Consider the following 15,204-nt stretch of genomic DNA (forward strand, 5'->3'; position numbering starts at 1 on the left):
TCATGCGGTCGCCTTAAAGTAGTGCTCGTCAGCATCCTGCATCAATGAGTTCTGAAAAGCAAAAAAATTCATTTTTCTTGTGGGTTTGACTTGACAAGGCAATACAATTAAGAAATAGGAAGGAAAAATATATGGCATGGACATATGGCGATCTTCCGGCGAAACCGGCGTCCCAGGTGCTTTCTCTAGCTTGGCAGTGTGATATTGTCTTGCATCTTGCATACGGTGTCTCACTTGTATTGATTGTAATTTTATTAAATTACTTCTACTTAGTTTTCACAAAAAGTTGTGAATATGCCATGTCGTCCTGTTTTTCGTACATATTCCATCCTCGTATCATGTGTTTGCCTTACATCAAGGTAGTGATTGTCAGTATCATGCATGAATGAGTTCTGAAGAGTGAAATTTATTGCTTTTTCTTGTCGGTTTTACTTGACAATTCAAAATCAATAAAGTGGAAGGAAATTAGCAAGGCAGTGGATAAAGATGCTCCTTCCAAACGGAGGGCCTCTACAGATTCTACTCCGCCACCCCCCAAGAAGATTTGCAAGACAACACATGCATAAACACTCAATGTAGTTGTGTTGATGATGAGCACGTCTCCCCTAGTGCACCATTACAGGTGCTCCCTCTAACTTGGCACTGTTATATGTGGTTGCATGTTATGCATGATGTCTAGCTTGTATTGCTTCTAATTTTGTTGAATTCCATCTACTTACTTTACACATTATACTTGTGAATAAGACACGTGTTCCTGTTTCTAGAACATACAATATCTGTCTATCACACCATGTTCTTACATCAAAGTACTACTGTTGTGTAACCTGCAACAATCACTTTTCACAAGAGATGTTTAACTTGGGAGTCTGATATAGTTTACATCTCACATTATTTTCTAGCTTGTACTACTAATTTGTTGAAATGGCACTAATGACGAGACAATTTTAACTTGGTAGAGTGATATTCTTTGCGTCTTACATATGGTGTCTAGCTTTCATTGCTTCTAATTTGTTGAAATGCCTTCTGCTTAGTTTACACATCATAAGCTGTGAAATGCAATGATGTGAATATGCAATGGCACTAATGATGAGAGACCTTTAACTTGGTAGTGTGATGTTGTTTGCATCTTGCATATGATTTATTTCTTGTACTGCTTCACATTTGTTTAAACGCCAGTTATGACGAGACACTGTTAACTTGGCAGAGCGATAATTGTAGCATCTTTCATATGGTGTCTACCTTCCATTGCATTGCTTCTAATTTATTGAATTGCCTTCTGCTTAGTTTACACATCATAGTTCTGATTATCTCATGCAGTCCTGTTTATCATACATATTACATCCTCCTATCATGTGGTTGTCTAACATCAAAGTTCAGTTTGTCTGTATCACACATCAATTTGTTCTGAAGAACTAAATTTTTATTCCTTTTTCTTGTCGGCTTGACTTAACATGGCACAGAGAAAGAGGAAGGAACACAGAATGACAGGGGATGGTGTTAGTACTAAGGACATACAGAAACGGAAGCAGAAGAATTATGCAGATTCTGCTGTATAGATGGTGCAATAGAGGTCAAAGTCCAGCGGAAAATTGTATAAATGCAGTATCCCGTGCTACACGAGCTGCAAAACAAGCCAAACAGAAACTAATAGTTGCCACCAAACAAGCAGCAACATCCCTAGTTGTTGCAACACCTTCTATAGTACCACTAGTTGCACGAGTTACTTGTTTATCAAGTCAGCTAGCAGCACGTTCCCAAGCTCCCTTGCCACCTGACACTACTTCCGAAGCACTCTTGACACAAGACGATTTGGCAAGATCAGATGAACCTTGTGAGCTTCAACAGCAAGAATGTAGTTGCTAGAGTCAAGTTACAGTTGCATGCTTCTTTATATGTAGTCTCACAGTTTAATGTACACTAACACTTCCTATGTTCGTTGTTGGACTAGCACCTAGGAGCAAGAGGAAACAAACATCAGGGATAATGCTCGATAGGTTAACTAAATCTAGAGGAGGAAGAATGGAGATCCGTTTTGAGGCAGGTTTAAAAAGGCCACGTGATGCTACAGAGTCAGCCAAGTTAGTATCAGAGGCAGCGGTTGCCGTTAGGTGTCATGCACGTATCCTCCCAACATGGATTCAGTACAGGAATGAAAAAGACGGAACCCAGTTCAACACCTTCCTCGACCATTTATCTGTAAGTATGGTTATGTATGGAAACTAGTAATATCATCTTGCCCTGTCCCATACTTTCTAGGTTGCTGATAATGAGACTACCATAATTTTCAACCGATGAGGGTCAAGTTGGATAGCCAAGATGATGCAACCAGACAATCTTGCACCCATGTTTTCAAGTCTGCTCTGCGACAGTATCGGTATAACTTGAGGAAAACTCACTTTAAAGGCAAGGCTAACAGTGAACTTGCCCAAACATCTCCAGTGGAAAATATATCGGATGAAGACTGGAGAGGCCTCATTAAACACTGGTCTGATCCAAAGTATCAAGTACGTTATATATATGTGTGTGTGTGTGTGTGTGTGTGTGTGTGTGTGTGATCAGATCACATGTTGAACTCCTATTTACGCATGTGCCTCACAAACCTATCTTCTTGTAGGTGAACTGTTCAAAGAACAAGGCCAACCGTACGAAAGTGAAATTCCAACACACGACAGGATCTCGTAGCTATATTGCACACTGCGAGGCTCTTGTAATTAGCTGATGTTTCACTCTTCGTTGTGCCATATTATCATATCTATATTGACTTGTTCCAAATGCAGAGGAAAGCCCGCAAGGACCAAAAAGTACCTGAACCAAATGTTGTGGAAATCTTCAAGGACTGTCACACCAGCAAGACGAAGGGCATGAGTACACCAGTCAAAGCCGCTATTGTAAGTCCTTAATCCTCATGCCTTTTAACTACTACTTACTCTGACTTGTGCATTGAACTGCATGGTTTGCAGCCAATGTCTATTACTCTTTTCAATTTTATACACAATTGTCTTAGCGTATCATTGCACCTTACAAGGTTTAAAAGAGAGGAGTGATGTTCCTTTGATCTTGATCTGTAATCTAGTTCTGTGCTGGACTTGCCCATAGAACGTTACAATTGCATGTTTGTCTATGCTCAGTTGTTTTCTGATATGAATGATGTCATACTATGCTTATCGTATTATAAACTTTGTCTCTTTATCCTTAGCTGTCAATACAATGTGAAGAAATAGACAATACATTAGCCATGGTACATGGTCATATGTTTGGAACCTGGTTTTATTATGTACTTTGCAGTAAAATACAACTAATATTTTACACGGGTTCACCAAAATAAGTTTTGTATATAGACCAAAGCTATTTTGTTTGGTTTTGCTGCCTCCTTAATATCTTCTGTTCTGGTACTACTAATGTAAAAACTCAACTTTTCAGCAAGCTATGGAAAAAATGGTGGAACCGCCACCTTCTCAAGGTGAGGGGGCAACTATAACCGCAATGTCACCTCTTGCTGTAGTGGGTCAGTACCTGTCCACTAACAGTGCCAAAAGCACGTTCCTGTGTAATACTGGGTTGGTTGTTAAGGCAATCTCGTCCAAACTGCCTCATGATCAAGATATGCAAGCTCAAAACAATGTTATATCTAAGCTCCAGACACAAGTCCATTCCCTAACAAAGACCCTTTGTGAAACAAGGACAACCGTTGTTCGATGTCGTCAGGATATGCATGGTTTTGAAACTAGACTATTAGATATTTGCTATGTTGTTCAGGAGCCTAGGACACAAGAAGGCGAAGGTTATGGTGCTCCATCGGAGAGTACAGCATGAAAACGTAGCAGTCATGTCAAATGAACTGAGCTTCTAAACTTATGGTGGTGCATTTTATATTACTGTTTAGAAACTAGTCTTCTTTTTCCCTGGTTTGCTAGTGGTCGCAACAACCATGGGCCATATACGGACCGTGGTAACCTTGAGCCTGCTACATGCCATAGGATCCATGGGCCTCTCCTACGGGTTGTCGGATAAATGGGCCTCCAACGGGCCGTAGAATCGGTGGGCCTCGGGCCATCGAATAAATGAGTCCACATGGGCCGTAAATGGGCGTAATTCGTATCGGGCTAGCACGGTAATGGGCCGTTAACAGGCCGAGAGACAGCAAAGGCTTAATTTGTCACAGGCATAACGGGTCATTAATGGGCCAGAATATAGGACGGGCTGGAAATGGCGCAACAGGTTAACAGGCCACAAACGGGCTGATTCTAACCACGGGCCGAATTTGGCCCATTAGGGGAACATGCTAGTAACGGGACGGAAGTAAACGAGGGCCAGAAAGAAGCCCAAGAACGTATGGGCTGTCAGTAGGCCGAAAGCTAACACGGGCTGGAAACGGCCCATGTGAATCATGGGACGTTAATGGGTACAAAAAAATTTACTGTTCATTATCGCCCAGAGTCACCGTGGGCCACTAAAGGGCCTAAAGATACGAAAGTCCTCATATAGGTCGAAAGACGTCGTGTGCCATACATGGGCCAAAAGTGAAACGGGCTGGTGTTATATTCGACAGCCCACATGACGATGTTGGGCCGATTTCGGGAAGGCCCTAACGGGCCGTGAGTTACCGAGCCGTAAAATGGGCTATATGCAAACAGACCATTAAAAAGCTTTTCATGGGGCGGCCCGCTAACTTGTGACCAAGTCAAACGGGCCGGCCTTTGTAAGCTAAATGGGCTAGTGTTGGGCCGTCGCACATGTCGACATATCATAGGCGCCTATCTGACCCAATGACGAGCTGACACGTGTTTCCTTCGGCCAATGAGAATTTTACACGTGGAAAATCCCCATTGGTTCGGGCTGTTAACGGGTTATCGGATCCAAAACTGGACCCGATAGCTTAACGGCGACCCGTTAAGGTGAATGACATGTGTCAGTTACCCTTGACGAAAGCACTTCCATGACGCGTCATTTATCGTCATGGAAGGGAACACTTCCGTGATGATAATTTTGGTATTGCCATGGAACACTTCTACGACAGCACAGGTATGACTATCTTGATTCTGTCATAAAATCGTCATGGATGTACATGCATGACAGAAAACGTGACCTACTGTGACAAACACGTATCATCACGGAAGTGTATTTTTTTTGTAGTGTGTAGCACCTCGTTGTACTAGTGACCTTTCCAATATAGTTGCCGCTTTGTATTGTTCTCATAGGCTCTTCCTCCTCATCAAGCGGATAATAGTTCCTATTTTTCTTCGTCATATAGAACCATTTCTCGTCAATATGAGCAATGTTGTGCATGGTCTTGAATTTAGGCCTTCTAGTTTCTATTGTAGTCTCATCGAGCATTGGCAAGGAAAATTTCATCCTATCCTTCTTTTTTTTCCTTCAGAACTGGCTTCACATAGTTTGTATGCCTACTTATCAACTTCAGCATGAACTTTCTATGGAGTGTGGTAGGGCTACATCCTAGCTGCCAAGCTAGTGATCTGATACTAGACCTCTTGTTCAGTGGGATGGTCGGGATTTGCTCTAGATTGGTGTCCTTTGGCTTTCTTCCACAGTTTCCTTTTCTCTGACTGGAAACATCCACCTCTAAACCTTGTCAATTTTCTTCATCGCTTTCTTCCAAATTCTTTGTATATTCCAGACACCTACTCCAAAGAAATCAACAATGTTCTTCTTATCATCTCTATTAAACTTTTTCCCTCTACTCATACATAGTGTGTGCAATGCAACATAAGCAGCATATTTTTGCTTGTCATCAAGGCTATCCCTTTTTTGAACTGCTTGCTCAACACCTGCACGAAGAAATAGCACAAAGGAAAAATGATGAAATGATCAATATGATCAAACTTTAGGAGTACAACAATAAATGATCAAAATTTAGGACTACAACAATAAATGAAATGATCAAATGATCAGTTAACTGAAAATATTCATGAGTACTCTTCCTGTTCATTTTCAGAAAACAGGAGTCTACTGCATCTTCACCTAATGATCAAGTCTGTACCTGCATCTTGAAAATTTTCATCTCCTACTCCTGCATCTTCAATCATCTCATCTCCATCTTCTGTAGGTGGACTATAGTTGAGTCTGGATATCCATGAGAACTCCTTCTATTGTTGCTTTGAACTTGCCTCCTGCAAATTATTCAAATGCTCGATTAACATCTTTTACATGCAATTGTGTGTCAACCAAGCAGTTGCAAGCAGGCAAGAGAATAATATGCAATTCAGAATAATACAGAGTTAATATAGGAGTTTCTTTATTCAATATGCAAAATCTCTTTATATGAGTCTGTTTGTTTGCTTTTATCTAACTTCATATGTTCACATTTCAGATTCTCTAAATTGTGAGTCTGTTTGTACTGAGGCATTCTTTCTGCATTCTCATTCAAGTCTTGAATTACTAAAGTAATGACTCACTTTTCAAATATTTTGGAGAGGCTACCTAAATGGTGCAAGATGGATACATTAGGAATTCAGGCAACACAAGGTTAGGTAACTACTGTACTTGAATTTATCTGAATTTTACAAGGCAAACTGAAAATTTGCAAGAGTTTTTCTTGATGTTATACTGTTGTCCCATTTTGGAACCGCAAGCTACACACACACACACAGAGAGAGAGAGAGAGAGAGAGAGAGAGAGAGAGAGAGAGAGAGAGAGAGAGAGAGAGAGAGAGAGTCAAAATGACAAGATGTTATAGTGCTGTCAAAACTGAAAACTGACACGTGGCCGACCATTTTGTGAAGTTGCATTCATAATTTTCATAAATTCAGTACAAATCCATATATCACACAAAACTGATCAGTGCATCATCGAGCCATTACATTCATCACATAAACTGTTTGTGGTGTGTGCATACTGTTAGTTGAAGTTGATCTCCAGATTGTAGAGCAGTAAGGAACATCATGGCAATTGAGATCCAATTATTCAAATAAAGGCTAGCTTTTGTTTTTCTGTGACTGTCTATGTTCAGCACTTGAGGGTAGACATCAGGAAGGCCTTGACAGACCAAATTTTGATGATTTTAGTAAAGGCCTTGATAGACCAAATTTTGTACTCCTGGGAGTATAGATGGAAATTAATTGAGTAGTGTAGTGACATGGAGTAGTGTAGTGGCCATGTAGTGACCAAAATTTTCAAGCTATTCATGGAAATCTTCAGACTTGTCCCTCACAAGCTATTCATATGCTCATTTCCTGTTATTGTGTTAATTACTTGATTGTGTCTATGTAGGTGGAAGACAATCGAGGTAGAAGAGGATTGATCGAGGATTCAAATTTTGAACGGGGGTATTAAGGTCATTTGTCAGGTTTTCATCCGGTCGAAACAAAGGCCCCAACAACCTATATTTCCGTATAGAGGGAGTAAAATGGAACTCGGCTCATGGGGGCTCCTTTCCTTCAGTTCTAAGAGGACTTTGGTATCACCGTGGACTTCACCTCCGTCGCTCACCCGCACTCCAACAAACAGGAGCATGAGGTCAAACCCCACGTATCTTGGTCTGGTTGATAGTAAAACACTGCTGGATTGTACTCAAGCACAATTGGGTATGGAAATATACTTCAGGTTCTACTCCATACTTCGGTGGATACACGTATAATCCATGCTTGATTTTACAGGTTGCCTTGCCATAAAAGATAAAATGACTGCATCTACACACTGCATCATCTTTAAATAATTAATGGATTCGTACAAATATGTAGGTTACTAGCTTGAGCGTTTGTGCTCCTACGCTTTTTTCTTCTTCTGAAAAACCTCTCCATTGAATGATACACACAACCATTTTATTAGATATGAATCAAATTCAAATCACCGCGTACCAGATAATAATAAAAATAAAGGCATGACCACAACTGATCAAACCCAAGATTACATAGATAGTCCACATAATTTACAAGTGCCGCAAGCCGAACTAGTTAAATAAAACCTGCACAACTGTTTCTAACCGGCTGCACCCAAAGGCCATAAGCACGCGTGCCGCAGAGATGACCACATACAGATTGAAGTCGTAGCCCTGTAGATGACTGCAAGAAATTATGAATAAATGATCTATTGGAAATGCGCCCATTTCAGCAAATCCATATTGCCTAGAGAATGGCACAAATTCCTACTTGGATTTCACCCTTAGCGTATGATGAATACCACTCAACCAAATTCAAGACAAATTTGGAATACTAAACAAATATGGAATACTCAGCGGTGGTATATTTGTAAGCAACATGAATCGTGCGTCAAATCTAGTCCAAGATCTTCGATAAGAACATCAAGTTCAATATAGATAGTGGGGTACATAGTCTGGTCACAAACTAGAGGTGAGGACCTCTATTTACAGAGCTTTGGAACGCCTTCACACCTCAACTTCTACTTATAGCTAGAACACTAGAAAATTAATAATGAAGGAGAATAGAAGTATCTAGAAGCAGTCAAACAGATGTGACTTCTCTTCTTCTTCTTCTTCTTCTTCTTCTTCTTCTTCTTCTTCTTCTTCTTCTTCTTTTACTTGTCTATTGTTCCTCATCAAGTGAAGAGAAACTGATAAAGACACCAGGCTGGCAGGCAAGATCAGCCTAATAAAGATGTGTGCAGGAAGTTAATTAGTCTATTGGTACATATGATGTACTTCTACAATTTCTGTTGCTTAGTTAGGATGTTATAAACGTCGGTTCATTGCCCTAATGCTCTAGCAATGTACAAGACATGGACAGCAATATCAACAGAGGAATTCAAGAGAGAAAAGAATAGAGAAATAATCAGATAACAAACCGTATTACTAGGATAAGTTTATTCAGTCAAACTGTATTAGGTATCAAGGGCCTAAACATCCATTATATAAGAGTGACATGTATCTGTATTTCAGGCAAGCAATGAGTAATTATCTAGTTCGGCCTCAAAAGCTCATGTCCTCAGTTTCTAGCCTACTTCTCATCTCCAATCAAGTCGAGCCGTACTGGATATCCTCCTGTTTCTGGTTAAATCTGAGATGAATCGCTAATAATTCCATGTCCCCTTGAACGTTTTGAATTATGTATCTTGATAACAGCAACAAAGTGTGACTTCCACAAAAACAATCAGATGGTTTTTCAAGCTACATGTGCTGGATGCATTACAAAGTTACCACAAATGCCATCAAAACATAGGGAAGGAAGCAAGAAAGCAGAAAGGATCAAGGATTCACGACTCAAGTGAAATTGACTGCATTCTGTAGCACTGCAGGATGCCAAAAACAATGACGATTAATATTATAAAATAGTTATCAGGTAAGACCGTGACTACAAATATGACCTCTGAGATTTATAAGATATCTTCTTCACATCTTAAAGGTAGTTAACATGGCACAGTAGAACTCTTACCTGTTTTGGAGTGTATCATCAATGTCAACCAGAACTTTGCCATGACAAGCATCCTTTAATCCAACAACCTAAAAAATCACCAAGTTCTCTCTTTTTGATGTCATGACTCGTCTAACCTGTCTCAGTTGCATAACATAGGATAACCAAATTACAGACTTGCAGTCATCGTGTTGGATACCCTGTAAGTCTTAATTGCAAGAACCCACATATCTGCAGGAACTTGAAATAGGGATACTTGCTTCTTGAACTGTTGATTTTGAATTTTACACAATAGCTTATCCAGTATATGGTTCATGATTTGTTCAGGATTGCAACCCAAGTAACCATGTATTATGCCTGACCAAGATCCCTAACTTGTCATTCAAAAGAAGAAAGCCAGAAATTTTCAATAGTGACTGAACACATAGTTTGATATCATTGGAGCATTGAAATACAATTCAACATTGTAGACAGACTCCGGTACACAAGCTGAAGAACCAGGGCAGATCCCTGCCACCATCATCTTAGAGGACTGACAACCCAACTTGTAGCCCGAGCTGGCTTTCGTATTCGCACTGTTCGCTGAGATCTAGTTTCCAACCGCTCAAGTATTGAGTAAGTTATCGAGTCAGGAGTTAACCCTTGCTGCTTCATAGTCTCATAATGTTTATGAGCTTCTGCTGTCTTCCCATGCCTCTCCAAACAATCAAGTAAGATGTTATAAGTTACAACATTAGGGATGCATCCCTCTGCAATCATGTCAGCAAATAAGCTGCATGCCATATCAACCTTATTAGATTTCCCAAAGCATTCAATCAGTATGCTGTAAGTGAAGACATCAGGATCATATCCCTTCTCCTGCATCTCTTTGAAAAGCATGTGGGCTTCATCAAGATCTCTGTTTTTCCCAAGACAGTTTATCAAAGAATTGTAAGTGATGACATCAGGTTTACAACTGCTAGCGTTCATTTCTTCAAACAATCCAGATGCTTTACCAACTAAGCCAACTCTACCATAGCTTGATATCACAATGTTGTAGGTAAAAAGATCCGGAGCAATCCCGTTAGCTTTCATCTTGTCAAAGAGACTGGTTATGAAAGAGACCTGTTTGAGCTTTCCAAGGGCTGAAAAGACCATATTGTACATGCTAACATCAGTAGCAACCCCTTTTGCAGGCATCATATGTAGGAGATCAATAGCCTCTAATGTTTTTCCTGAATTGCATAACACCTCAAGCATTGATACGAAAGCATCCATGTCTCCGGTTTCATAGGAGTTCCACATCTGACAGAATACATTATGTGCCTCACTTACATGCCCAGATTTGCTAAGTGACTTGACCAAATAAGAATAAATTGATTTGTTCATATATCTATCACAGATATCCAGAACCTCATTTAGTCTGTGCAGTTGTCCTTCTGTTGCCAGAATATCCAATGTAATGCTATATGTGAATTGATTGGGCTGGCAGTCGCTCTCGATCATTTTGGAAAGTACAAAGATTAGCTTGTCCACCATCTTGTTCTTACCAAGAGCCTCAATAAGAGTATTATAAGCAATAAGGTTAAGAGCACATCCTTTTGATACCATTTCATCAAAAAATGAGAGAAATTTAGAAGTCTTCCCAGCCCTCCCAGACATTCTAATTAGTATAGTATATGTGTACGCATCCGGCTCACAGTACTTTTGTTTCATATCTTCAAAGACTTGGTAAGCTTGGTCAACCTGCTTAAATAACAAATATCAGCTGCGAAAATTGAGAAATGGCAATCCTAATGAGATGTGCATATCAAGATGTGTTATATGTCAAATATTATAATCTACGGACGATGGGATGCCCTAGGCTAGTTTTTATGACATGGTGAGCATTAAACACTGAGACAAACAACACAACTTCATGTTTACATTCACTACCAAAAAAGTTAACATTTCACAGATATGCAAGCTTCTTGAAATTGATCCTGGCACCTGATCGATAGAGATGGATCATCGGAAAGCTGAAATACCAGTGCTACATGAGGTGATATTATGGTATCCAACTCAGGGTGTGCATAGTGTAACCATTACGCATTATTGTTCAACAATGGAAGCCATTCTCAACAGCATATTAAGTGAGGCCAAAGATTTATTGCATCTGGCAATCTCAGACTCTCAACTGAGTCAGGCTACAACAATATCAGGCACGTAGCCATGCTCCTAGAACCCCCATACTAAATGCTTTGAGGCTGCGATTAGCATTATGGTAGATCACGGTGATCCTGTTTGTCTCAACAGCTTTTGCCTATTTTAGTGTTAGTTTGATGTGCTTTTGCCTAGTTTTGTGGCTAATTTACTACAGCAGAAATAAAATAACCACATCACAGTTCAAAAACTGAGCTCAAGGTGAGTTAGTGAATTGAAAAAAAAAAGGAAGCTACTGCAAAAGGTTTGGACGGCATACCACAGACATAGTTCAGTATACCAAGTTTTTTTATTTGTAATCAGGGACATGACATCATTGCGATGACACACTGACACTGTTCTAGTATTAATGACAGCTTTGCTTGTGTATGTACACATCATATGTTGGTTACATGACCATCAAGGTGAAAAAGCTTCAGTGGTTGCAATGAGAACTACAGGTTCTCCAGAAGAGGTTCCAATTATTCCAGCGAGGTATGCAGACTCCGGAAGTCCAACATTAACTAGTACTCCCACTGGCCCGAATTACTTGTCGCAGAAATGGATGTATCTTGGGGCAGAAGGAGTACCATCTACCTCCAGAATGGCTAGTATCAACGCTTACATAATAAGCTTTTGCGGTTATCACAATCTAATAAAAATGCTCAACTGACGTCTTGATCAAATAGCATCAATTACAGCACTAACAAAATCCCTCTGGTATTGCAAAATCATCTTTACTAGCCGCTCACAGTCTAGTTAATAGGTATTACCAATTTCATCCCATAAAAGCACTTTGTCAAATGAAAACTCCCCTCAAGCCTTCTCATTCTTAAATCCAAGGGCCTCATAACAATTGTAGGTCAAACAATCACAGCAAAACATGCGAAGACCATGAAAAAAATACAAACTCCTAACTGCAAATAGAAGTACCATCTAAAAATATGTCAAGTGCGCCCATTGTCATACCATTCCAGACTTGGCAAGGGCATCAAGCAGCATGTTATACGCAAATATATCCAGCCTGTACCCCTTTCTGCGCATTTCCTCATAGACTTCGAACCCCTTGGACACCTCCCTGCTCCTCAAATGAGCCTGCAGAATGCACTTGTAGGTGTAGCCATTAAGCCTCAACCCCCACTTCATGGCCAGCTCCAGGCACTTGGTCACCTCCACGCCTCCTCCGCCCATTCCAACCAGCAAATTCACCGTGGAGATGTTGCCGGCCACGCCGTCCCGCTCCATCTCCGAGACGATACGCAGAGCCTCGCTTGGGTCCGCCCTGGTGCGGAAGAGGAGCGCCAGGATGCGGTTGTATGAGAAGGCGTCGTGACGGAAGCCCGGGAGGGAAGCGGGGGCGAAGCGGAAAAAGGCGAGAGCAAGGGCGGGGTCGGGGGAGAGGGCCTTGACTATCTCAGAGGCCTCGGAGGCGGTGAGCGTGAGGCGGCGGTCGCGGAGGTAGTCTGCGAGGTCGACCAGCGGGGTGGGAGAGGCGGGAAAACGGAGGATGCCGGCGGCGGCGCAGATAAGGTGGCGGCGGGGGAGCGGGTAACCGCGGGGGTCGAGCGGCGTCGGGGGAGGAGTCGGGGATACGGTGACGGTGATGGAGGGGCCGGAGGGGGACGGCGTCGCGGCTGCGATCCGGCCGGAGTAGGTCGTCCCGAGGCGGCGGGGCATTTGGGCGTCTGGTGGGGCTTCCGGCCTTCCGGTTCCCGAGTGTGCCGGCGTCTGGGTCTAAGAGCTTCTCGAGCCGTTCGGCCCCTTCTGCGCCTAAAAAGAGCGGCCTGGAAGCGAACCGGCCCTAGATTGGTCCTCGGGCGACCTAGCTCCCAGTCACGCCTCCAGGCGCTGCCTCTAAGACGCGGCAATTTTAAATTTGGTCGTTCCCATTCATAAAAAACGCCACAAATCCGGCGATCATCACAGGCCATAGTTCGGCGATCGGATAAATAGTCCGCGTACAAAAAAACGCCACAAGTCTGGACGTGTACGCAACGCATCACTCGGCGGGGTCGGCCTCCGGCGTCGGTGGAGTCGGCGTCGGCGTGCGCGGGCTGGGGGTGTCAGAGCTGCTTCTGTGCTGGGCGGCGTCGGCGCGACTTCGGTGCTGCTGGGCGTCGTGGAGGCATCATCGCTCGGGCTTGGTGGCAGCGTCGGCGTGGGCGCGGGAGTTGGCGGCGCCGTCGTCGGCAGCTGGTTCAGGATGAGGCCGCGCTCCGCCATGTACCATGCCTTGAGCTTCTCGTCGTTGCTCTGGAGCATGTCCGCCCCGCTCATCAGAAAAGCCAGGTCGGTGTTCCTCTTCTTTGCGGCGACGTTGGTCCAAAGCAGGTCGAGCTTGACGGTGCTGTTCGTCATCAACGCCGACCACCGCGCCTCGGTCTTCTCTTCACGCAGGATGGCCCGGGCCTGTGCGTCAGCGAGGCAATACTCGATGGACTCCTGCACTCGCGCGGTAGCCGCGTCGGCATGTTTTGTTGGGGAACGTAGCAGAAATTCAAAATTTTCTACGCGTCACCAAGATCAATCTATGGAGTAATCTAGCAACGAGGGGAAGGGGAGTGAATCTACATACCCTTGTAGATCGCGAGCGGAAGCGTTCAAGAGAACGGGGTTGATGGAGTCGTACTCGTCGTGATCCAAATCACCGATGATCCTAGCGCCGAACGGACGGCACCTCCGCGTTCAACACACGTACGGAGCAGCGACGTCTCCTCCTTCTTGATCCAGCAAGGGGGAGGAGAGGTTGATGGAGATCCAGCAGCACGACGGCGTGGTGGTGGAAGTAGCGGGATCCCGGCAGGGCTTCACCAAGCGCAAGCGGGAGGAGGGAGGTGTGTCACGGGAGGGAGAGGGAGGCGCCAGGGCTTGTGTATTGCTGCCCTCCCTCCCCCCACTATATATAGGGCCAAGGGAGAGGGAGGGCGCAGCCTTGGCCCTTCCTCCAAGGAAGGGTGCGGCCAGGGAGGAGTCCTTCCCCCCCAAGGCACCTCGGAGGTGCCTTCCCCCTTTAGGACTCTCCCTTTTCCTTATCTCTTGGCGCATGGGCCTCTTGGGGCTGGTGCCCTTGGCCCATATAGGCCAAGGCGCACCCCCTACAGCCCATGTGGCCCCCCGGGGCTGGTGGACCCCTTGGTGGACCCCCGGACCCCTTTCGGCACTCCGGTACAATACCGATAAAGTGCGAAACTTTTCCGGCGACCAAAGTAAGACTTCCCATATATAAATCTTTACCTCCGGACCATTCCGGAACTCCTCGTGACGTCCGGGATTTCATCCGGGACTCCGAACAACTTTCGGGTTACCGCATACTAATATCTCTATAACCCTAGCGTCACCGAACCTTAAGTGTGTAGACCCTACGGGTTCGGGAACCATGCAGACATGACCGAGACACCTCTCCGGCTAATAACCAATAGCGGGATCTGGATACCCATATTGGCTCCCACATGTTCCACGATGATCTCATCGGATGAACGACGATGTCGAGGATTCAATCAATCCCGTATACAATTCCCTTTGTCCATCGGTATGTTACTTGCCCGAGATTCGATCGTCGGTATCCTGATACCTTGTTCAATCTCGTTACCGGCAAGTCTCTTTACTCGTTCCGTAACACATCATCCCGTGATCAACTCCTTGGTCACATTGTGCACATTATGATGATGTCCTACCGAGTGGGCCCAGAGATACCTCTCCGTTTACACGGAGTGACAAATCC

The 15,204-nt window shown here is 43.6% G+C and overlaps 1 protein-coding gene across 1 annotated transcript; it reads right to left on the bottom strand.

Moving 5' to 3' along the window:
- Positions 1-8,224: 8,224 nt before the first annotated feature.
- Positions 8,225-13,255, bottom strand: LOC109761621 (pentatricopeptide repeat-containing protein At1g51965, mitochondrial). Its single transcript, XM_020320432.4, has 3 exons — positions 12,453-13,255; positions 9,345-11,048; positions 8,225-8,561 (listed from the first exon to the last, which is right to left on the bottom strand). Exons 1-2 carry the CDS (start codon positions 13,158-13,160, stop codon positions 9,843-9,845), a joined length of 1,914 nt encoding a protein of 637 aa, XP_020176021.1. The 5' UTR covers positions 13,161-13,255; the 3' UTR covers positions 8,225-8,561; positions 9,345-9,842.
- Between the last annotated feature and the right edge of the window lie 1,949 nt (positions 13,256-15,204).

The sequence above is a fragment of the Aegilops tauschii genome, chromosome 6 (assembly GCF_002575655.3).
Source record: "Aegilops tauschii subsp. strangulata cultivar AL8/78 chromosome 6, Aet v6.0, whole genome shotgun sequence".
In the NCBI taxonomy this organism is placed as follows: domain Eukaryota; kingdom Viridiplantae; phylum Streptophyta; class Magnoliopsida; order Poales; family Poaceae; genus Aegilops; species Aegilops tauschii.